Source organism: Rhizomucor pusillus (genome assembly GCF_041956525.1).
Source record: "Rhizomucor pusillus strain CBS 183.67 unplaced genomic scaffold VTP01scaffold_18, whole genome shotgun sequence".
Classification (NCBI taxonomy): Eukaryota; Fungi; Mucoromycota; class Mucoromycetes; order Mucorales; family Lichtheimiaceae; genus Rhizomucor; species Rhizomucor pusillus.
Genome location: NW_027192160.1, coordinates 5666 through 27069, shown reverse-complemented (window position 1 = coordinate 27069; position 21404 = coordinate 5666). Strand labels below are relative to the sequence as shown.

The following is a 21404-nucleotide window of genomic DNA, read 5'->3' as shown; positions in this document are numbered from 1 at the left end:
ATATATCTATAATGAAAACAGCTATTGCCAGCAGAATTTGTACCTCATATTTTCATGTATAGCATAGTATGGAAGAAAATGACAATCCAATTCAGTCTCCATCGATATTGATGATTATATACACTTTCCCCAAAAGTAATGTCGCATTTTGTGAAATTTTATAATCATACATTTATACACCAAAACGACAAATTGCAGCGACATTAATTTTTGGAAAAAGTGTGCATATCCACTTTACGGTTAAGTACAGCATATTTGTATATAAGTTTTTTCAGAAATGGGTTCGCTCGTTTCTGATGTTTTCAACCAGTATCTTTATTTTCCAACGCCAAGTATTGCAAATGTAATATACAAATGCATATAATAATATTTATACATTCCTCTTCGCGGCTCTCGCGGCCTCTTTTTCTTGCAATCGTTGCTGGTCTTCTTGTTCAAGTTCTCGGTCGATTCTCACGCCCCGAGTTTCCCTGCTTGAGTGGTTGCCGTAGGCTTCACGGCGATGTTCTTTGAGCTCGTCAAAAGTATCAAACATTTCATTGTGACCTTGGTGAGGATTTTCATAGTTCTTTCCAGCCATCATATTAGCTTCAGCGCGTGCAACCTCAGGTTGACCAGCTAGCGTCTTGTTCTTGTGGTGATGCTGATGTGTGTGTCCGTGACCGCTCATTTCAATTGACAAATTGGAGTGTAAGGAAGGTAACCAAAGAACGTGTAAAAAGGTCTTTGGGAATCAATTTATAGGTTTGAAGGTTTCATATCGACATGGGTATGCAATCGATGAAATCATTTCGAAACCTTCTCAAATCCGACCTTCAAACAAACTTTCATTTTCTGTCGGGTTCGCTTGAATAATCCTCTTGATTTCCTCTGGTGGATTCAAGCCCAACTGCTCTGCACGTTCTATTTTAGAACTCTTTAGTCGTGATCGTTGCATCTTCTGCGTCGATATTCGCATGGAAATGTACCCCAACGTTCTAAACGTGTAAGCCCGACGCAAGGACCAAATTTGTAGTCGAGATCAAATTGCCGCAGTAGGATATCCTGCTCGGAAAGATGCTCCTGATGTACTACGTAGTAAAAGATCACAACAGGAAATACGTAGGTGAGAGACCATCCTGTTTGTCCGTGAGATACAACAATGTCGATCCACCTACTACGTATCGGTCGTGGGCCGGTTAAACGCTTTTTTTTCCGATGCTTGTCTACATCAGGATCAGGGTATACTTTGCGTCCTGGATCGCTTTGCATCCCCAGGATCTCATCATCCTGATCGAGAGTAACTTCATCCGGCGACTTTGGTGTATCGGGACTTTCCAGCCTCTCTGGCTTCCCAAGATCGGAATGCAGCTTGCCCTCGCCCTTCTTGGCTTTGGACTTCGTTGCTCTTAGACCAGTATCTGTAATCTTTCGTTGCGTGGAGCCACGTTGTGCTCTTGAACCTGTTGATCGTGCGGTACGCGGCATTGTGCAGCTTGCAAAGAGAATACTTTCTTTCATGCCAAGAACACACATGGTTTTCTTCACAACTCCGAAATTTGAACAATGAGGTTGATGCTTTTGGAAAAAACGTCAATTATTGAGATATTTCTGTCATTTCTTGAAAAATGAAGGTAGGCTAGAACGCTTATTACAGGGCATTTCTGGGCAATATAGACGGCGTGTCGTCCGGAGACTTGATTTTTCTTCATACATGTCGAGATGAAATGCCAACGTATTGACCGAGGTAGAGAATATTATTATTACAGACATCCCCCGTTAATTTCGACCCTCTTAATTTCAATCCCTCTCTAATTTCGAGCTTCTTGGTGGGAACCGCCGAAAAACATATGGAAATATGTCAACACCTCGTTATTTTCTAATTTCAATAGCAAAGATGTCGTTGAAAACTTAACGGGGTTTATTGCAAGCGATAATGCTTTAGATATGGGCAACATTTATTTTGAGTTACTGAAAATAATCTGTCAATATACTCTGTTTCGATCGAGCTTTGATGCGCAACTGATCTCTGAGATCCCCCAAAGATTTCTTCAAAGCAATAAAGTGACATGCGGCTCCTCATCTACGAAGCTCAATATAGAGGATACATGAGTAAGCTTTTCTTGTACTGTGAAGCTTGGCTTGAAATGGTCATCTTGCAAATCATTTTGATGTTCTTCGGCATGTTGATTACTGAGTTGTCGTTCCTCCTCTTCCTCAATCACTTCGACTATCTGCTCGTTTGTCAAGTATGGATGCACGGCTTCTCGTTCTTCAGCTGGATCAAGATCAATTATATGACTAGCGCTTGCTGTCTCGCTAAAAACGTCACGACAAAGCGACTGAATATCTTCTTTTTATTTTCCATTCTCCCGATAGACCTCATCCTTGGCTTCTTGAGAGTTTGTAATGTTATGCTTCAAAACCGTAGACTTCCAGCAGTTTTGAATAGTCTCCTGCTTAACATTCTCCCTGGCATGTCTTATCCATTACATGGCCTGTAATTGATCTACCCGGAAAAGCGCATCGGGTTCAATGACAGCTCTTCCATGGAAGGCCCCCCATGGTAGCATCGTACACTCCCTGGTACTGAAATCTTCTGTTATAGTTATTCGTGTTAGTAATTTTCTAAAGTGTATACGGTGTCAAGTCTTACTTGTAAAAGCATTTCAAGTTCTTAATGATCCCAGCATCCAGTGGTTGGACTATAGACGTTGTGTTTGGTGGCAAATAGCATAGGCACACATTTGTAGGTTCGTAATCGCACTTGTGACCAGAGAAGTTATCGAGAAGCAGCAAGACATGGCGTCCTTGCGATCGCATAATAGAGTCGAATCGCTTAAGATAAGATTTGAAAATACTTTGGGTCATCCAGGCGTCTTCGTTGTAATAATATAAGGAGAAGCCTAGTTGTTCTGCATTCTTTCTTGAAAGCTCGTGGTTTTTGATGCTTACCTACAATCAATGGTCTCCATTGGTCTGAACCGTCGGCATTGTATGTTAAGGCCACAGTCAACTTGGATTTATCATCCTTGAAACCAGCGAAGGCAGACTTGGATATGGCTGAACGAGGAACTGAACTGTACAGCAGAGCTGTCTCGTCCATATTGTAAATGTCACGCAGCGCGTATTGTGATAACATGTCTTGAACACTGTATATGAAGTCGTTGGCATCTTGGATGTCAGACGTACGAGACTCGCCATGCAAGGAATGCCTTTTCAACTTATGCCGCTTCCTGAAGAGGTGTTTCCAGCCGTTGGACCACTTCAAAGCGTCACCGGGCAGTTTTAGCTTTTCCGAAGCACTTTCGCAGCCTGATCGATTAATCCCATGCTGTGGGAATGCCGTTATTTTCAGCATTTTAGATCCATAATGATACTGCCCTGTCAAGTTTCTGTCGACTCTGTTAGTAAAAACAAAGTGTGTACATATTTTACATAGCAACGCAAGAAGCCATACCGGATGGGCAGGTTTTCTGTCTCGCTTGCGTTTTCCATGAATTGGTGAGATTATAGTAGCTCTTTTGGTTCTTTTTTACGAACTTGCTTATTGTAGACTTGTGTGGAGCAACCTTCAGATTCCACCGCGATTTTGCCCAGTCTGCGAAACCTTGCAGGTTCATTTTCGGGCACTCTATCCTTTTTTTTTCGAGTATCTCCTGCCTCTGACCAGCGTTAATACTGACATTCCCACAGTTACGTCGTCATTTTGGAACCATGATAAACGGTGAAAAAAAGATCCAGTGTCATCGAAATGCTGGAACATACTTAATGTATGTAGAAGGCGCCACATAAACAAATACTGAGGAGTCTATAACATAATTGGTATAATGTTGCCTCAGGCAGCTTTATACTAAATCTTCAAAACGTTTCAAGGGAACCCAGCAGGTTGAAATTAACGGGGGATGACTGTATAGATTCATGAGTCTTCAGTTACCAATATCAATGTTATTGTCTGGGTACCTGAAATTAGATAAATATCGAAACACCGAAGTATGGTGAACAGTTTTAGTTGTGAGATTATGTTGTCTTCATTGAAGGTCACTTTCGACCCAAGATCCCAACAAAGTTGAAAAAGTAAAATGCTCCAGTGGATTTCTTCGGAGTGCCTTGCACGTTGAAGACAACATGCAATTCCTTAACGCGTATATTGTACATGCAAGGGTAGGATAGACATCCACATGACGACTATAGATATGGGACCAAAGAAATTGAAAAGCTGATGAGGGATATGAGATCAAGCTCTAACAACAAGAGATGCATTCAGCGCATGGCAAAGATTCGATTTTTAATCATGCCACCAATAGAGAGGGTACTTGTCACTGTACTTCTGCGTGATGGTATTATAGTATCTTCTGTTGTCCAACTTGCACCATCAGTATGCATCAACCATAACGTCTTTTCCTCTGCCCACCTTCATGGCTTCGTTCTTTCGTTTCGTTTCCAATAGTTTAGAGATGAGCTTTTTCCCTCCTCTTGCATATAGGTTCTTCGGTCGTGATAATATTGCCCCTCCTGGCAGTGTATAGAAAGTGTCTCTCACTCACTCCAATAAATGGTTTTCATGGCCCTTCCTTGGCGACCAAGATGCACGAGAATTTTCTGTTCCTTGAGTATCCTGTGGGGATCATGTCTGCTAGTCGTTCCATTTCTTGTCGTATTATATACAGGACTTTCAACATGTCCAAAAACTTGTCGAGTTCTGCAAACGTTCTTGGGGAAGTCCATGGTTGCTGTGGGACTGCCAGATAGAGACCGTTGGAAACAAGATGTACAGTAGACAGCTCCCCTTGACATCCAGAAAGTTGCACTATGAAGGATATAAGCTTGTCCTCATCGTCGGTCAAATGTAGCTTTAGAAGATGATCCAAGATGTCCTTTCCCTCGCGAGGCAATTTCCCTTCGTCGTCCAAGATTTTAGATGCATTATCATCCTTATCTAGCTCAATTGCGCCAACATCGCATTCTTGGCCGGCGATATCCAGTATGATCCTCATGTCTATCTTGAAGCCACCTATGTTGCTGCTATCTTCGTACTGAACCTTTCTCCTTTGTCATATTTTTGAAAATAGATTCACCAGCATCAAGAATCAAGTGAGTCTAAGCCCATCCACGTGTACAGCGCGTAACCTACGCTTTGATTCGTAAATTATATCGACTGTCACGGAAAAATTAGCTGGAAAAGTGGTGACCATAAAACGCAGAGATGATGTTTTCCTGCTCTGTAATGTTTGCGAAGTACTTTGGGTCCAAGAATTTTCTGTCGTATTTAAGCAAGTTCAACTTTTCAAAATTGTTAGTAAAAAATCGTTAGCATTTATACATTCAAGTCTTACATGTATTCGAAAAAAGGATGAGTGACACGAGAATTTTAAACTAGGTGTTACTAAGTAGAGAGGAAAATTGATAGTCCTTCAAAGTGCTCAAAAGCACGTCACTCTCAACTGTCAATCTATATTATCCTCCTCGGCCATACTTTGACCTACAGGGATCGCCTGTCGTTGTCTGTAGGGCTTGAGTAAATCACCATTGAACTTCTTCTTTAAATTGCGTCCCGATGGGCCAGATAGCTGATATGTTCCACTGGGAAATGCAGCTTCAATGCGATATATTTTCTCTTGGAATTTTGTATCGAGCTTTCCCTTGCGAGTTGTATAAACCTTGAGCACCGAATACCCAACCTTGAAAGGCAACTTCGTGGTGGTTGCTTGCTCTGGTTCTTCGGTGTGGCTTTCTTGATTTTGCATATTACGCTCTTCCAATTAATACAATCGTCCCCATTAACCCAGTTGTAGACCAACTTGTTGTAGGATGTCACTTTGATGCGAGCGAGGCGACCACCCGTGAAGGCGCTCATACGGCGTTTGTTTTAGTTTACTACGAACTTTGGTCCGATACGCGTACAGTACGGTTGGTAGGCGTTCATCCCAGGTTTGCGGGTACGAGTAGGTGAGTTTGCGCAGGGCCTTCACCAACGTTCCGTTCAAATGCTCAACTTTTCCGCTCGTTTGTGGGTGGTAAGGAGATGCGAGTTTGTGTTTGGAATTCGCCATATCAACGAAGACTTGAAAAATGGCGTTATCAAAGTGGGATCCGTTGTCGGTGAGGAGAGCCTTAGTAGGGCCAAACGTGCAAAACATTTGTTCATAGATAAACCTTGCTGAGGTGATAGCATCAGCCGAAGACACGGCCTGTGCCAAAGGCCACTTTGTATAATATTCGATAGCGAGCAATATATATCTATTTCCCTTGAGCGATACCGGTTCGATGGGCCCTACGTAATCAATGCCAAACGTTTCAAACAGTCCTTGAACGTCGACATTCCATCGGTAGGCTGCTTGGGTGGTAGTGATGCAAATAGTTGACATACGTGACAAGTTCGCACATACTCCTTGTTATCCTGATAGGCAGTCGGCCACCAATACTATATATATAAACGTTTTCCACGATGCCTCTTGACCGAAGTGTGCATGGCCGTCATGAACTTCTGTTAACACTTGTGTCCTTTCATTTTAAAGGGTATCATCAGTGATCTTGATCCAACTAGACGATAAAGATGGCCGTTAAACAGACGATAGTGTGATGCTTTGTTATTAAGCTTAGGATCGATGGTCATCCTTAAGGTATTGGCACAGGTCAAGCAAACTGTCTTCATGATCCGGAATTTGTTCTTATTGAGCGCACCAGCCGGGAACAATTGATCTGGCAGTACCTCATCGACTTCAAAATTGTGTTGAGGTGGATATCGCGATAATACGTCGGCAACAGTATTCTTCCTGCAGGGCAAATGATGAACCCTAAACTGGAATTCTTGTACCGCCAACACCCATCGTTGCAAACGCTGGTTTGGATCTGTTTTGCAAAATAGATACCGTACTGCATCGCTGTCCGTGTACAAGTCAAAGTTCTTATCTAAAAGATACTTCCGCAGCCTTTTGAGAGCTTAGATCACCGCGAGTAATTCTTTTTCTAACGCTGGGTAGTTTATCTCAGCTCCTTGTAACTTTCTTGACAGAAAACATATGGGTCTCTCTGCTTCCGATTCATCATCCCATTGGGTGAGGACAGCTCCAACCCCTACATCAGATGCATCGATGTAAAGCTTATAAGGTTTAGCTGGATCTGGGTACTTGAGACTGGCGGCGGAAGCAATAGCTAACTTGAGAGATTGGAACGCCTTTTCTTGTTCTTGGCCCCATAAGAAGACCCGATTTTTCTTTAGTAAGTCATTCAAGGGTGAAGCTATTTTGCTGAAGCCTTGGACATGTCGTCGGTAAAAGCCCGCCAAGCTTGCGAACGCCCGGATGTGCGTACGCGTTTTTGGTGCTGGAAAATTTTGTATGGCGCGCACTTTGTTGGGATGCGGCTTGAATCCTTCTTTCGATACGATAGATCCAAGAACTTCTATTGCGGTTCGAGCGAAATGACATTTTCCCGGCTGTAGTTTCACTTGAACTTCCTTGAGCTTTTCCAGGACCGATTCTAGGTGCTGAAGAAGCTCCACAAATCTGCTTCAGTACACCGTAATGTCATCGATGTATGTCGAAACAAATCGTCCCAAAAACTGTTCCATGGCCAGATATATGGCTCTAGAAAAAATACTTGGACCATTTGCAATTCCAAAGGGCATGACCTTGTAGGAGAAGTTTCCCAATGGTGTAGCGACAGTAGGTTTTGGTACCAATTCATCATCGACAGCGATTTTGATTAAATCTCTTGAGGAGGTCCATGGTGGAGAAAATGCTTGCATCTGCAAAATCTTCAAGTAGGTCTTGAATCGCCGGAAGTGGCCAAGGATCCCGTACCGTAACAGCGTTCAACGCTTGGAATTGCACGCGCAACCGTTTTCGCCATTCTTTTTCCTAACATACAGAACCGGGAAAGCCCAACCTCCACCTAGGCGCCCGTTCTTGCTGGGATTTCCTTCGGACACGACATGTTCTCTCTCGGACACAACAATCTACCCTTCCGAAAGTTGTATCGAACAATGCAATGTCTAATTTGTTGAATTGTGATTTGAAAACCAAGAAGAGCTGAAACAAGCTGCCCAGGTTATTGCGCGTTGGGATGGCTATACTGTTACGACGAAGTCCAGCAGCGTACGTCACTTGCACCTGCAGTGTCGTTGTGGAGATATTTTCTACAACAAACATAATCTGACCGCTGCTACCGTCAAGGTCAAGCGCGATTCGTTGATACGCTAGATCATTTGGGATGATTATTAGATGTGTGTCCGAGGCCATGATGTTCTTGAATATGTTGTGTTCGAGGACTTGTGCTCGCTGGGCTTAAATGTTTGTGTCCGAAGGAAATCCCTTCTTGCTGGGTCCGTGCGTAGCTGGCATCATCTGACCATTTTTCACCATAGTATCGATTTCTTCCCTCAACAACTCGAGCTCGGAATGGGACATGTAACGGTTAGGCCGTTTCATAATCGGTTTGGGGTCGCCGGTTTCAATGTGTAACTTAACGAGGTTGGCTTGGGTGAGATCTTGGTAACACCGCTAAGAGCTGCGATGCTTTATCACTGGCCAGACCGCTTTTCTCAACAGCCATCACGATCTACTTCCGTAGCTCGCTCTGAGAAGTAGGAGTGCTTGCTCCAATAACTTCATTCACCATATAATGCGGGATAACATCAGGTTCGCTAGGCACGCCCGTGTTCTCGTCAGCCTCGTCACACATGAATACAAGATAAGCTGGCGTTGTCTCGTCTGTGGAAGAATCGCTAGATGATGAATTCATGGAAGCCTCGGTGTCATATTCATCAGTATCTGTCTCGATCCGCGGTTTAGGGGCAATAACTGTCTTGACTGCCTGTCATACACTCTTTCCAGAAAGTAATGTCGCATTTTGTGAAATTTTATAATACATTTATACATCAAAACGACAAATTGCAGCGACATTAATTTTTGGAAAAAGTGTATGTAACCTCGAGAGGTTTAATTCCGTGCTTTGTCCAAATTGTCCAATTGTAGCTGCCCCATTGCGTACTAATCCGAAGTTGGTGCATAGATCGGCGACCAATCAAAAGGTCGTACGCGTTGTGATCGTAAACAACAGCATAGACGTAGAGCGATGATTCCATAACGGTGATCTTGACGTCTTTCCTTCACTTGTTAATTTATTAAAGATGGATTGCCAGCAGCTCGTTATAGATATGATAACCCTAAATCAGCGTCGGCAGTCTCACTGCATATCAAAAACGAAGTGCTAATCACCGGTCATATCTTGTTAGTGATGTATCCGTACTGTTTTCACAACCTTCCAGGTATCTATAACTGTTTCGGATAAAGGCACCTGATGTAGCCGATAATCATCCGTAAGCTTCTTTTTCATCAGTTCCCAGCAATGTCCGAATAGTGATTTTTGTCCTTCATCCGATTGATCCACAAGATCGAGAATTGATGAAAATCCCGAACTAAGTTTCAAAATTAGTTTCCAGGTAGGAGGAACAAAAAGTGCCTTATCCTACCTCAATATCTTCCGTTCGGATCTTTTGATTTCTTCTCCTGTCTTCAACTTCGCTAAGGTTTTCTCAGCCGCCCTTTTTATCTTCGTTCCAACTGAGGTGTCTGATTGATTCAAGTACACACCGTCAAGTTCAGTGCTCTCGTCGTTCCAATCGTTTCTCTTCCTTCATCGTCTAGACAATTTTCATTGTCTGCTGCTTGAGTGGTCCATGAGTCAGATACATACTTATCAGATACGCATTATAGAGTTGTTTTAAGTGTTACCTCCGATAGCCCCATTCTCGGATACTTCGTTTTCCTCTACGTTTTTTGTCTTTTGAAGGATCAGAAAATATAAACAGGCGCTCTTGTTTTGCAAGTACCCTCATTACCTCGTAGGAAGCCGTAAACTGCCGTTTCAGCATGCAATTGTTGTCGTCGTCTTCTTTCTCTTCTGCTTTTCGTTTCATTTGTCTAAGGTATGACAGCTTAGGATACCGCAATTTGCGCTTAATAGATTTACCTTCATGAGGGAGGTATTTGACTACTTTCTCCATTGTTGATGATATGTGCATCCTGGTTGACTGGTCCTTGAAAGGTATAAAGATAGCCGGCGGTTCATCTCTAACAAGGTGTTTGATATCCTCCAAGCTCTTTCCCTAACTGAGGTATAAGCCTCAATTTTCACGAAGAATTCGTTGCCTACATGAAATTCCTTTCTTAGACGCCTAACGACGACATTGATTTCCTCGGGTAAGCCCTGTTTCGTGAGCCAATCCAAGTCGATTTTTGTAGTTGGAGATGTTTGTCTTGAGCGCAGCGTGATGATTATATTGCAAATAGTTGGCAAATTTCCATTTTTCGACGGGCACTGCAGTAAAGAATTTCCTGCGTGGTGTCTCTGTATCTAGTCATTTGAAAAATTGTCCTCGGAATTGTGCTGGACAGTTATTGTTGTAATTTGCAAAGGAGGAAAGACATGATGCGCACAAGTGGATAAAATAATGCATAAGCGTGAAATTCTTTCTCAGCAAACTTGGAAGTTCAGCTCGGCATGAAAGTAGCTGTGGCCTTGAAGCTCTTCCTAACCTCTCCCCCGCCCCTATGTTGTCCTCCCTCATATACTTCATTGCAAAAGTGTCACTGCTAGAGCTGTACCCAGCTTACAACTGCTATAAAACGCTTAAATATGGAAAGACAGAGCAGTTTGCACCGTCACTGGTTTATTGGATCACGGCGACTGTATTCATCGTCGTGGAATACTTTGCGGATTTACTGCTCTTTTGGTAATTGAAAAGCTGTCCCCTGGAGCCGTATGTCAGTATGATCGCTTACCTGCGGACAGGGTACCATTTTACAGCGAAATGAAGCTTATAATACTGTTATGGCTGACTTTGCCGCAAACGAAGGTTCGGATTCAACCGTATCTTGAGTTTGATGATACTAATCAGTAGTATCCTCAGGGTGCACTTGTATTATACGCCGACTTGATCGAACCGTTCCTGGAAAGACATGAATCATTGATTGATAAATCGATTGCTGATTGTCAGGCTACAGTGAAAGGGATGTTATCACATTACGGCAAACTAGTATACCAGATCCTACGACAAATGATATCCCAAGTTGTAAACAAAGTAGGTCCCAGTCCTCTTTTGTCATTATATATAGCTGATAAATCTTTATATTAGTCGCTCAATCCAGAAGAGTCTCCCAATGGCTTGGAAGAGTCAGTGTCGGAGAGTCACAGTACCGTTGAACAAAGTTGGGCAACATGGATACCGACAGGAGCCTCGTTGTCCTTGTTGGTGACTCGAGGTGCGCAGTTGTCAGAACAGTTCAAACGTGTTCCTCAGTCAGGTAGGGCTATTGCTATCCGTGAGCGTGGCAGCATGCATATATAGCTTACATGTGTCGTATAGAAAGCAAAAGCGCAGATGATGCTCATCTGGCCTCAGCACCTGTTGAAGTCGGTTCTGATAGGTCCGAAAGCTACGATTCTCTCAATTCACTGGTGTTGCCGAAGAAACCTGAAGCAAAGTTGAGCTCAAAGACAGCCTCCAATAACTCCAATGTATCTTGGGGCGCATACTTGCAGAGTTTCGTCTGGAAGACATCGAATGAAAATATGGAGACTCAAGAGAAGAAAGTCGAGTAACGTTGGTTATGTATTTGATGGACAATACCCGAATCATCTGTGCCTGTAATTTCTTTTGCACCTCCTGCCTTGATATAGTTAACGTGCCTACTGTTGTTACGATGTTTTAATCCAGTAAGCTGTTTCATAACATGCTAGGTCGAAGACTTTGGGAACACGATGAATTTCCGTTACACATATAACTTGGTTTGGTCCGCGGAATCCAAAGTATATATTTGAAAGGATGTTCTCGCGAATACCCAAAATAAGCAAGGAAAATAAGAAGGATAAGCAGGAAAGAATGTTTCAAATGGTATTTATCATATGAATTGTGGTAAATGCAAGTAGAAAGTGAGCTTGAGACTCTGGATAGATTCGTGATGATGCGGGAAGTCTGAATGTTGCACATCCCCACACCAAGATTCCGCGGAAGGCTCCGGTTTTAAGGTGACCCCGCCCCTTGCCGCTTGGGAACAACGGCTTTTACTCTCCTGCACAATGCGGCTTGTCATTCGACAGGATTACGATGAAGTATCTGCGTGGATCGGTAAGACATCGTTTGTCTCGTTTTCGAGAACGACGCTGAACAAGTGCAGCACAGCCCACTACATAAAGGAACGTATAAACCAGTTCCAACCTACAAAGGAGAGGCCTTTCGTGCTAGGGCTTCCAACAGGCTCCTCTCCTATTGGATGCTATCATCGTCTTGCAAACTTTTGCAAAAATGGCGAACTCTCCTTCAAACACGTTGTCACCTTCAACATGGACGAGTACGTGGGTATCCCGCGGTAAGTCGCCAGCAGCAGAAATCACTGAGCAACTGAAGGATGATACGAATAAACTTGTTTCTAGGCACCATCAGGAGTCGTATTATTCGTTCATGTGGACACATCTATTTCAACATATCGACATTCTACCCGAGAACATTCACGTGTTGGACGGGAACGCGCCAGATCTGGACGAAGAATGCCGACGCTACGAAGCAGCCATCCTTAGCCATGGTGGCATTGAACTCTTCCTGGGTGGTATTGGCCCAGATGGGCACATCGCCTTTAATGAGCCAGGCTCGTCTTTGACTTCCCGCACACGTGTAAAAACATTGGCGTATGAGACGATTATTGCAAATGCGCGGTTTTTCGACGGCGATATCAGCAAAGTCCCAAAACTGGCCTTGACCGTTGGCGTTGCGTAAGTGTGATATTCAATGAAAAGAAAAAGAATCAAGGAGAAGAACATACTTGCTTGCGAGTATAATTTGCTGACATGTACGTGATAGGACTGTCATGGATGCGCGCGAAGTTTGTATCATCATCACAGGGGCGCACAAGAGGTGGGCATAGAAATGGTCTGATTCGAGCATTAGACAATAACTGAGCGTTCGCCTTAGCATTGCGCTAGCCAAATGCGTAGAAGAAGGAGTAAACCACATGTGGACCGTGTCTGCGATACAGATGCATCCCAAAGGACTCATCGTCTGCGACGAAGATGCAACTTTGGAACTGCATGTTAAGGTGAAATTTTATCCATGAATTTGTTCTATCTATATGGTATTCATCTTGGGATGTTACTAGACCGTCAAGTATTTCAAGTCCATTGAGCACGTTCATCAATCTCTAATCGGAACAGAGAACTTGGGGCTTCAAGGAGAATTGCTATCGTCCGGTAGTCAAAGATCCACAGCCAGAGGTCGCCGAATGCAAGTACAACAGCTATTAAGTGGAGACGAAAGCGACAACGCACGCCAAAAGATATCTCGGGACAATTCTGCATCCGCCGAAGATGATAATTCGAGCGATGACGATGATGCTGATGTGGAGAAGAGAGGACCAAGCCCAAATAAAAGACGACGCACAACAATGGATAGCTCAAGCACTGCTCAGAACTCCCAAAACGACAAGAATATTACATCATCCCAGTGATAATCTGATCCTTCTCCGAAAACTGTACAGTTTCTTTTATCACCTTTATCACCATCTAGTCACCATATTCCAAAAAGGGTCTTCCGTGATATGTACATGTTGTGCCACAACGATGCTGTCATTTTCCCTTCTCAGGTAATGAATGGTATCGATACCGGTCTCCTTCAAATAAATAGCCAGCTTGTCATAAAACAGACCTACATCTTGAGGTCCATGACAATCGTCAGATAGAGTAAATCGTCCTCCTTTCTTCTTTATGAGCTATAAAACAACCGAAAATTCAGTTTTGTTTTCATGTCTCTGGATTGTCTAAATCAATTTTTACCTCAATGATGCTTTTATGAGGATAAGCATCTTGTAAACCTTTCTTCCATGCGCGAGAATTGATTTCGAATATGCCACCATATTTGATCACATAATCCACATTACGTTCTATGCGATCCCATACTTCTCGCAAGACATTTTCTTCTTTTGCAAAGATGCGGACGAGATCAAAATGGCCTACTATCTCCGGTTTGACCGATTTCAGCATTGCATATTGTTCATCGAAATATGCTTCAAATAATTGTTTGTGCCCGCCGTGCTTGCCCAGGGCGCTTTCATACAGTTCTGCTGAAAAATCGATTGGTATGCCGCCGACGTGATGCAACGAGCCAACGATGTAATCTATTTCGTGAATTCTTCGCAAAGTTTGCACATGCTGCTCATAACCGCAATGGATGTATTCGATTTCTGTGCCGACAAGCAGCGTTATTTGATCCGCGTACTTTCGAGCAAGAGAGCGAGCATGTGCCTGGAATTCTGAAAATATTTGCATCAGACTATCGGGTGAGCAGTTGGCCTACTCTTCACGTGTTAGATCAGACTATAGTCTATGCATTGCCTGCAAAAGCATCAGAAACTAACTTGCCTCGATCTCCTCGGGGTAAAGCTCTCCTCGCTCGAAGCGAGGCATATGCTCGCTCAAGCCGTATACTTTGAAGCCTTTCCTAATTGCTTCCTTGACAACATCCTCCAGCTGACCGTAGCCGTGGTGGCAAAATTGTCCAGAGTGGCTGTGGAATGAGTATGGCATTTCTGCAAAGGGGCACGTTTTGAATGAACTGCCGCTGCTTTTTCCTCCGTGGGTTGTGACAGCGCTTGTGTCAGAATCAAGAGCTACAGTATCCCAAATAGCTTTGCCATTTACATAAGCGATATCCCAGTTCTTTCATCTTTTCTTCTTATAGAGGCTCGCAAATAGCTTAACGTGAACAATAATTGTAAGCAGCTGCGCAAGCAGGAAATCTATGAAAGCTAGGTCTACACGCGAAGATCTCAAATACCGGGTCGCAAGGACCAATGTATCTGGCATACATCCTAGATAATTGCCACTCGCAAACTCATCCACTCTAATTGAAGGATGGCAAAGCATACTTCCAGACGTTCTACGGCCTTTGCATAGTCTGAGGAAGTTTCTCTCGCAACCTCGAATTTATTCGGAAAGCACATCCAAACCAGGAGATGCCTTTTTTAGTGTTCACTGTAAATAACACCTGTTTAATTATATGAATGCTATATACTACAATAATGATTGGTATCAAGTATCGTCTTGAAGAACTTGGTGCACTTTGGATAAAGGGCTCAGCGGATCATCATATTCCTGGACCCTTCTTTTTGGATCTAAAAGTCGTCTGCGCTTCTTGATAGCCGGTGGGGCAGCAGTTTCTGTATTTCCCGCCTGTGCCTCCGTATCATCGGGGGTTGCTACATTATCCACACTAATAGCATTAGTAGCATCAGCTGGACGGGTATCTTGAGTTTCCGATGCTGCTCCGTCAAAGTCTGGCTCATCGGAGACAATTGGTGTTTCCTTTGCTTTCCGCCGTCTCGCTCGTTTCTTTGGAACTTTGGACTGAGCATCCTGCTTATCCTTTTCATGGATTGTCTTAGTTATTTCTTGTCCACTAGGAACGCTTTTCCTGCCTTCGTCTGAGTTTCTATCTTGATCTTCATTCGCATCACCGGCTTCATCGTTCTCCGTCGCTTTTGCTGCTTCATAGACTGGTCTAGAACTGATACCTTCATACTATAATGTTCTGTTGAATAGCATGTCACTACATTGTAACTATGGATTGAATATTACCTCCTTGAGTTTGTTTTTCAACTTCTCAATCTCGGTTTCATATTCTTTGATTTTAAATTCGGCGTTGTTGAAACCATCCATGCACTCCAATATATCCGTCTTTCTTTCCTCTGCAAGTTGTTTCCACCTAGATCTTTCTTCCTGAAGAATAGTTTTAGTGGGAAAGCCACTGGCAACGAAGATATCCATATATCGTACCTCGAGACGCCCAGCTTTATCTGCTAAATTATTGATCATGCGTACTGATTTCTCCTTTTCATCTTCAAGTATGTGAATAATCCTCAAAAGAGATTCCATATCCTCCTATGCATCAAAATCAGTAGACATTTCGTTTTATGGAGAATACACAAGGCCACCTTCAGCTTTTTGTTGTCTTCTTCGACAGTTGTATCTGCCTTTCGGCGAGCTAAGTCCCGCCATGCGTCTCGCAATGATGCTTCTTTTTGACGAAGCTGTTCCCCACAGATCTCCAGTTGTTCCTTCAATCTTTGTACCTGCTCTATCGCATCGGTTTGCGCAGCAGCTAATTTGTGCTATTGAAAGATTAGACCAATTCCATCGATATCTATGTCAGCTTACTAACATTTAGATCGTTAATTTGAGATTCCAATCTGATAAGTCTAGCGAGTGCATGCTCATTCTTTCGATCCATTCTGACTATTAGTATGATATTTTAGCTTCAAATGTCCGTCCAGCTTGCTATCTTCATACCGACTTCGAGATAACCGAAGCTCGTAGTTTCTACTTTTCAAAACGCATTGCTCCAGTCTATTTTGACTTGTGTTGTACTCGGTAATCGCTTGTATCAAATCGCATTGGTTCCGTAACTGTATACGAAATGTTAGTTATGGCGCAATTATAAAAGGAAACACAATATGTTTTACCTTTCGATTTTCCTGTGCTGACTTTTGCAACAACTGCCGCTGAAAATCCCTCTCTTCCAGCAAAGATTCAAATTTAGAGTTGATTTCCGCTACGTCTCGAATACAAGACGTTGTTTTCTCCTAAATATCAAAGCAAATTAGAACACGTATTGTTCCCAGCTTGGTTCCTGGAATGAAACCATACTGCTACACTGACTTTTTGTTTTTTTAGTTCCTCCCGTAGAGCTGAATTTTGAGCCTTGTAATCTAATAGCCGCGGATCCGGAGCATTGCGGACTAAGACTGTTCGAATCTGCTGCAATTGCTGCGAAAAAACAAGTGCATCTTCCATTTCCTTGCTGTAGTCGCCTGGATATTCCTAAACAGAGCAAACATGTTCACATGGTCTGTGCATTTATAGAGGAACACTTTTATACTTGCATCCAAATACATGAAGATCGTCAATTTGGAGAGACCGATAAAACTTGATCCCAGTATCTTTGTCAGAACACAATTTTCTGTACATACAGAGCCGATGTAATTGCTGTTACTTCTTTTCCGTACTAGATCACCTAGTGGACGATCATACACTTTGAGACTTTTTGCAACACAGTGACGTAGACATCAGACATACTTAGAGCTGCAAAAGATCGTTTCAAACTAGGAGGTATGCCGGCACGAGGCACAGTACACCAAGGGAACAACAGGTCTGCTAAGATGAGGCTCCCAGCATATCCGTCGCCGTCAGTCAGCCGTATCTTCAGAGTAAAGGGATACTTGCAGCCAGCCTTAGTCTTATCCCATATAGCCTCAATATTCTTCGCAGCTTTCATCAGAGAGTCGATCCCATGTTCAAGCAGATAAGCATCTATTAAGATAATTTTCAGGACATGGTTTCCTCGCAGTCTACTACATTGATACTTACTATCCAGTCTAGATCCTTTCCGTAGATCGTAGCAGTAATCATCAGTAATTCCAATATAGCTATATTCAATCTAACATTGTCAGCAACGGCTCGGTAGACAGACGGAGAAGAGATTGACATACGCATATTCTAACCGAAGCATAGGGAGCTGCCGCTTTTCTCTGATCTCATTAGATAATACAAGTTGTCGACTCAGTTCGTACAAAACTTTCCGCAGTGTATCTCGTCTTTTTAACGTACAAAATTAGGTTCGCTTTTCAATCCTTCCAAATAATTAGACTTGCCTAGTTTCGAAAGCATCTGCGGCACTGCAATGGACTTTAGTGCTTATGCCAAATAAAATAATGAAGCAAACTCACCCCGCACTTAGCAAAACGACGCATGCATTGTAGCCTTTAGGAAGTTCGACGGTTATTATACTGGTCTTTCGTACTAATTTTATGCCGGATATACCTTCAACAGCAAACTTTACAGCGTTCTCGATCTCCGGGCTACAGTCGTTTAAATCTTGAAAGGGTATTCGTGAAAATCGATAGCTATTTGAGGTGTGAACATCAGGACAAAATGAATAGGGGTGTACAGCTACCTTTCATTAATGGTTCCTAACCAAAGTGGAATTGGAAGAATCAGCTACAACCTGCAACACGAAAACCAGAAGTGATCCTACCTCCTTCGTTTTCGATAACTAGTGCTGGCTCAGCTATTCTCGGATCGAAGGCAATCCTGCTGGTAGCCTCCGTGTTGCTTTCATTTTCCTTCGAGCTGTGAAGCCAAGCCAGTACATCAACTGTGGAAATCTCCATTCAGGCGTCAAAGGGAACACGAACGCCCGAATTTCAATGACTTTAACGCGGAGCGCTGAGTTGCTCTACAAGTTAAACACTCTACACTTAGAACGCCATGCTACCGTTCGCAGCACGTAGATTTGCTTGTCTCACTTTCCGACAACGTCAAACGCTCCTAAGACAACGTGCAGCATGGGAAAGATCAGCATGTTTCCACTCTGGCAAACATCTTTTGGATTCATCCAAAAACAAAGGACAGTCTGTCATTGATCAAATACGTTCGAACCCGCAAGTTATGCAAGAACTTCTAGAGTTTGGTGCATTGTTGCAGAAGAAAGGATTTAATATAGAAAATGGGAAACCGTCAGCTAGTCAGGTATGTACTATATTCTATAGCAGGGGATATCCAAATGCTTACAGTAGAAAATGGCAGATGCTGAAACTGTTCAGTGACAGCGAGGTAAGCATCAGATTGCTCGTGCAAAGGACCCAGAATAGTTTCTTATCACTGACATATGGCATGAAAAGATCAAGCAAGGAATGGATAAGTTAGTAAAGACGCTTACGACCGCAAAAATCCCTTTAGACATGAGCACCTTGTCTGAACTGCAACAGAGCCTCAAAAACACAACAGAACAAATGCAAGGGAACGCAATGGAAGGTGCGAAAGATACTCGTCAGAGTATGATGAGCAAGATGAAGGATATTTTTGGAAAGGATTAGTTTGTAGCAATAAAAGATGCTTTGATCTAGACTACTGGATCCAAAAGTATTCGCAGAAAGGAATGCAATCGTAATGTTTGTCATATCCAGGCAATGTTGATACTCGATTGTATCAAGCGCCACATGAACGCGAACGGGCGCATTCTCTATTCGAGTTCTGGTATGATGTACATGTAGCTTAAGCGGAGCGAGTTGAATCTCTGTATATGTTTTTCTTCGGTGCGACAAATGACCGCTACATTCAGACTTGCCTCCGGTTTCTCTCTTTTCTCCGTTTCTGACTCCATCATATAAACATGTCCTCTATCCTTGTCAGCAAGGCTTCTGCTTCGCCTGGAGAAGTCAAAACCTATTGCTAACGATCAGCTACAGAACTGGGCTTTGTCATTAGCATTTACATCAGTAACAGAACAGCGGTTGGTTTCAGTGCCGCACAATATCTGTGTATTTCTAGACGAAGACTCACAACAACCGTGTCATTGAAAGCGTGCGCATACTGCAGTCATCACCCAAACAATGCGGACAGAATTAAACAGGCAGAGCCTTTGCAATTGCTTCATCAGAACCTGAAGAAGCTATACCCGTAAATAACGATACGTCATGGTCAAGCATTGACGACAGCCCGGACGGTGCTCACATATGGAAGTTTGCAATGCACGACGAGCACGCACCATACATTACTTCCATCGAAAGAATGAGTAAAATGATAGATCAACATGCATGTGTTCATCTTGAGATATTCACCCGCTTATGTAGCGGATCCGTAATATCATCGATATCACGGAAGCACTGTACGAGAAAATGAGAATCGTTGAACGAAAAGGAACAACCGATGACTGGGAAGTTAGGCTAAGTTTAAGTCAAAACTGATAGGCTGGGTGTCAGGAGATGCAGCTGGAGCTGCGTACGCTGAAACGTTAAATGAAAGCATTGCTCGGACTATGACGTTTAGTGAAGACTGCTAAAGCCAGCTTCAAATCGACCGCTCGAGCGCAGGATGAGGGGGGGATTAAAGCGCCGAAGTGACAGGATAGTTTTGTTTGCGTGCTGCCAACAGGAGGAGGAAAGCCGACCGCTTTCTTTGTCCCCGCGACTCTGGAACATGACGACAAGATGACGATGATAGTGGCTCCGTTTGTTGCTTTGCTAGATGACATGGAGAGATGTGCAAAGAAGGCTGGATTTCATAGCATTATCGGGACAATCAAGCATCTAAGGATGGTATCCCGAAATACGTTTAATTTTTTTTCGTTTCGGTTAGCTACTAGCGCACTATTCATCAGTGCATGCCGATATCTGGAATCGGAGCGACATATCTCGCGTGTGGTAGTAGATAAGCACATTTGGCGATTAGGTGCTGTAGCTTCCGGAATGTGGTGCACAATCTGGTCTATCTTCGGTAATTGGGGGTGCCACCGATTCTGTTGACAGCGACGTTGGCCCCAAGGATAGAACGGGATCTGGAAATCGCTTTTGGGGCCAACTTGATGGTTCTCCGGGAAGATACTGTGAAGAGGAATTTGAAGTATTTCGTGAGCAACGTTGCTAACGAGAAAGAAGCAGATGATGAGATTATCGAGTCCTAGATGACCTCCAACACTCCTAAGTTATGGTCTTTTATATACTCTGATAGCATATCTTTTTCATTAAATTTGTCCATTGATAGCCAGCTATTATCATTATCAGAATATCCTTTCCATTTGACACAAAACAAGTACGTGCCATTTTCTACCTTATGATTGACAATAGATTCAATCTCATATGAACTTGTTTCTTTATTTTTACCTTTTACAGTCCTTTTCCTTTTCTTTGAACGTTCATTAAACTTTGGAACATTAATATCACTTTCAGACCCATTTGAACCATTAGATTCATTATCTGAATAGCTATCTACAACCATTTCATTTCTTGATATATGCATGTTTAAAAGGTCATTTTGTAACTGTAGCATTTTATCAAATTTCTCTTTATTTTGTAAATCATTACGTACAACAATATCAATTAATTTTTTCTCTACAGGGAATTGAAAATCGTGGGTATGCCATAGTTTATGATGTGGATATACTGGAACATTAAAATATCTACAAATTTCGCTATATTTTTCAGTAAGCATGCTACTTTGAATTGAATATTATAGTATTTTATGTTAAATCTATAGAATTTGTTTCCTATTTCAGAAAATTGATTCCCTATCTTTGCACGAAAGCTCCCAAAAGTTTTGTTAAAGTGGTCTTCGGATAGTTAATTTTTCATTTAAATTTTTACGAATAGGATGCACAAAGTTATTATCACTGAAATCAAAACCTTTTTCAGATGCAATTTCTACAAATTGATTAATAAATAGAGCATAACCACCATCAATTGCTACTATATCGTTAGTATTTATTTTTTTATAAATCTTCATATTTAAAAACATACTACCATCAGAGCTATCTGAACAGAATTCACTATTAGATATAAAAAAATCATATCGTTCATATCACTAACAGGTTGTGTTCC

At 42.6% G+C, this 21404-nt stretch overlaps 11 protein-coding genes across 11 annotated transcripts; 3 read left to right on the top strand and 8 right to left on the bottom strand.

The window, feature by feature from the left end:
- Positions 1 to 370: 370 nt before the first annotated feature.
- Positions 371 to 670, bottom strand: VTP01DRAFT_3664 (uncharacterized protein; the record flags this gene model as incomplete). Its single annotated transcript, XM_069382260.1, has 1 exon — positions 371 to 670. One exon carries the CDS (start codon positions 668 to 670, stop codon positions 371 to 373), a length of 300 nt encoding a protein of 99 aa, XP_069235990.1.
- A 132-nt stretch (positions 671 to 802) lies between these two features.
- On the bottom strand, positions 803 to 1467 carry VTP01DRAFT_3663 (uncharacterized protein; the record flags this gene model as incomplete). The annotated part of the gene is made up of 3 exons (XM_069382259.1): positions 803 to 903; positions 969 to 1070; positions 1158 to 1467. 3 exons carry the CDS (start codon positions 1465 to 1467, stop codon positions 803 to 805), a joined length of 513 nt encoding a protein of 170 aa, XP_069235989.1.
- Positions 1468 to 2030: 563 nt separating this feature from the next.
- VTP01DRAFT_3662 (uncharacterized protein) lies at positions 2031 to 3602 on the bottom strand (the record flags this gene model as incomplete). The annotated part of the gene is made up of 4 exons (XM_069382258.1): positions 2031 to 2298; positions 2636 to 2885; positions 2935 to 3363; positions 3440 to 3602. The coding sequence occupies 4 exons, from the start codon at positions 3600 to 3602 to the stop codon at positions 2031 to 2033; spliced, it is 1110 nt and encodes a 369-aa protein (XP_069235988.1).
- Positions 3603 to 4541: 939 nt separating this feature from the next.
- Positions 4542 to 6347, bottom strand: VTP01DRAFT_3661 (uncharacterized protein; the record flags this gene model as incomplete). Its single annotated transcript, XM_069382257.1, has 4 exons — positions 4542 to 5028; positions 5094 to 5109; positions 5456 to 5713; positions 5765 to 6347. The coding sequence occupies 4 exons, from the start codon at positions 6345 to 6347 to the stop codon at positions 4542 to 4544; spliced, it is 1344 nt and encodes a 447-aa protein (XP_069235987.1).
- A 122-nt stretch (positions 6348 to 6469) lies between these two features.
- Positions 6470 to 8222, bottom strand: VTP01DRAFT_3660 (uncharacterized protein; the record flags this gene model as incomplete). Its single annotated transcript, XM_069382256.1, has 5 exons — positions 6470 to 6921; positions 7000 to 7468; positions 7529 to 7729; positions 7785 to 7841; positions 7944 to 8222. 5 exons carry the CDS (start codon positions 8220 to 8222, stop codon positions 6470 to 6472), a joined length of 1458 nt encoding a protein of 485 aa, XP_069235986.1.
- A 319-nt stretch (positions 8223 to 8541) lies between these two features.
- Positions 8542 to 9988, bottom strand: VTP01DRAFT_3659 (uncharacterized protein; the record flags this gene model as incomplete). Its single annotated transcript, XM_069382254.1, has 6 exons — positions 8542 to 8796; positions 9232 to 9400; positions 9455 to 9501; positions 9576 to 9649; positions 9717 to 9765; positions 9824 to 9988. The coding sequence occupies 6 exons, from the start codon at positions 9986 to 9988 to the stop codon at positions 8542 to 8544; spliced, it is 759 nt and encodes a 252-aa protein (XP_069235985.1).
- A 547-nt stretch (positions 9989 to 10535) lies between these two features.
- Positions 10536 to 11586, top strand: VTP01DRAFT_3658 (uncharacterized protein; the record flags this gene model as incomplete). Its single annotated transcript, XM_069382253.1, has 5 exons — positions 10536 to 10717; positions 10777 to 10840; positions 10895 to 11065; positions 11120 to 11288; positions 11351 to 11586. 5 exons carry the CDS (start codon positions 10536 to 10538, stop codon positions 11584 to 11586), a joined length of 822 nt encoding a protein of 273 aa, XP_069235984.1.
- Positions 11587 to 12063: 477 nt separating this feature from the next.
- On the top strand, positions 12064 to 13484 carry VTP01DRAFT_3657 (uncharacterized protein; the record flags this gene model as incomplete). The annotated part of the gene is made up of 6 exons (XM_069382252.1): positions 12064 to 12112; positions 12167 to 12353; positions 12418 to 12753; positions 12842 to 12895; positions 12953 to 13076; positions 13137 to 13484. The coding sequence occupies 6 exons, from the start codon at positions 12064 to 12066 to the stop codon at positions 13482 to 13484; spliced, it is 1098 nt and encodes a 365-aa protein (XP_069235983.1).
- Positions 13485 to 13532: 48 nt separating this feature from the next.
- Positions 13533 to 14559, bottom strand: VTP01DRAFT_3656 (uncharacterized protein; the record flags this gene model as incomplete). The annotated part of the gene is made up of 3 exons (XM_069382251.1): positions 13533 to 13745; positions 13810 to 14325; positions 14395 to 14559. The coding sequence occupies 3 exons, from the start codon at positions 14557 to 14559 to the stop codon at positions 13533 to 13535; spliced, it is 894 nt and encodes a 297-aa protein (XP_069235982.1).
- A 504-nt stretch (positions 14560 to 15063) lies between these two features.
- Positions 15064 to 18200, bottom strand: VTP01DRAFT_3655 (uncharacterized protein; the record flags this gene model as incomplete). Its single annotated transcript, XM_069382250.1, has 17 exons — positions 15064 to 15552; positions 15610 to 15750; positions 15808 to 15912; positions 15966 to 16142; positions 16193 to 16266; positions 16325 to 16436; positions 16494 to 16613; positions 16690 to 16851; positions 16914 to 17044; positions 17107 to 17340; positions 17398 to 17456; positions 17520 to 17624; positions 17682 to 17705; positions 17757 to 17790; positions 17851 to 17933; positions 17984 to 17999; positions 18065 to 18200. 17 exons carry the CDS (start codon positions 18198 to 18200, stop codon positions 15064 to 15066), a joined length of 2202 nt encoding a protein of 733 aa, XP_069235981.1.
- Positions 18201 to 18297: 97 nt separating this feature from the next.
- On the top strand, positions 18298 to 18905 carry VTP01DRAFT_3654 (uncharacterized protein; the record flags this gene model as incomplete). The annotated part of the gene is made up of 3 exons (XM_069382249.1): positions 18298 to 18558; positions 18616 to 18642; positions 18711 to 18905. The coding sequence occupies 3 exons, from the start codon at positions 18298 to 18300 to the stop codon at positions 18903 to 18905; spliced, it is 483 nt and encodes a 160-aa protein (XP_069235980.1).
- Positions 18906 to 21404: the final 2499 nt, after the last annotated feature.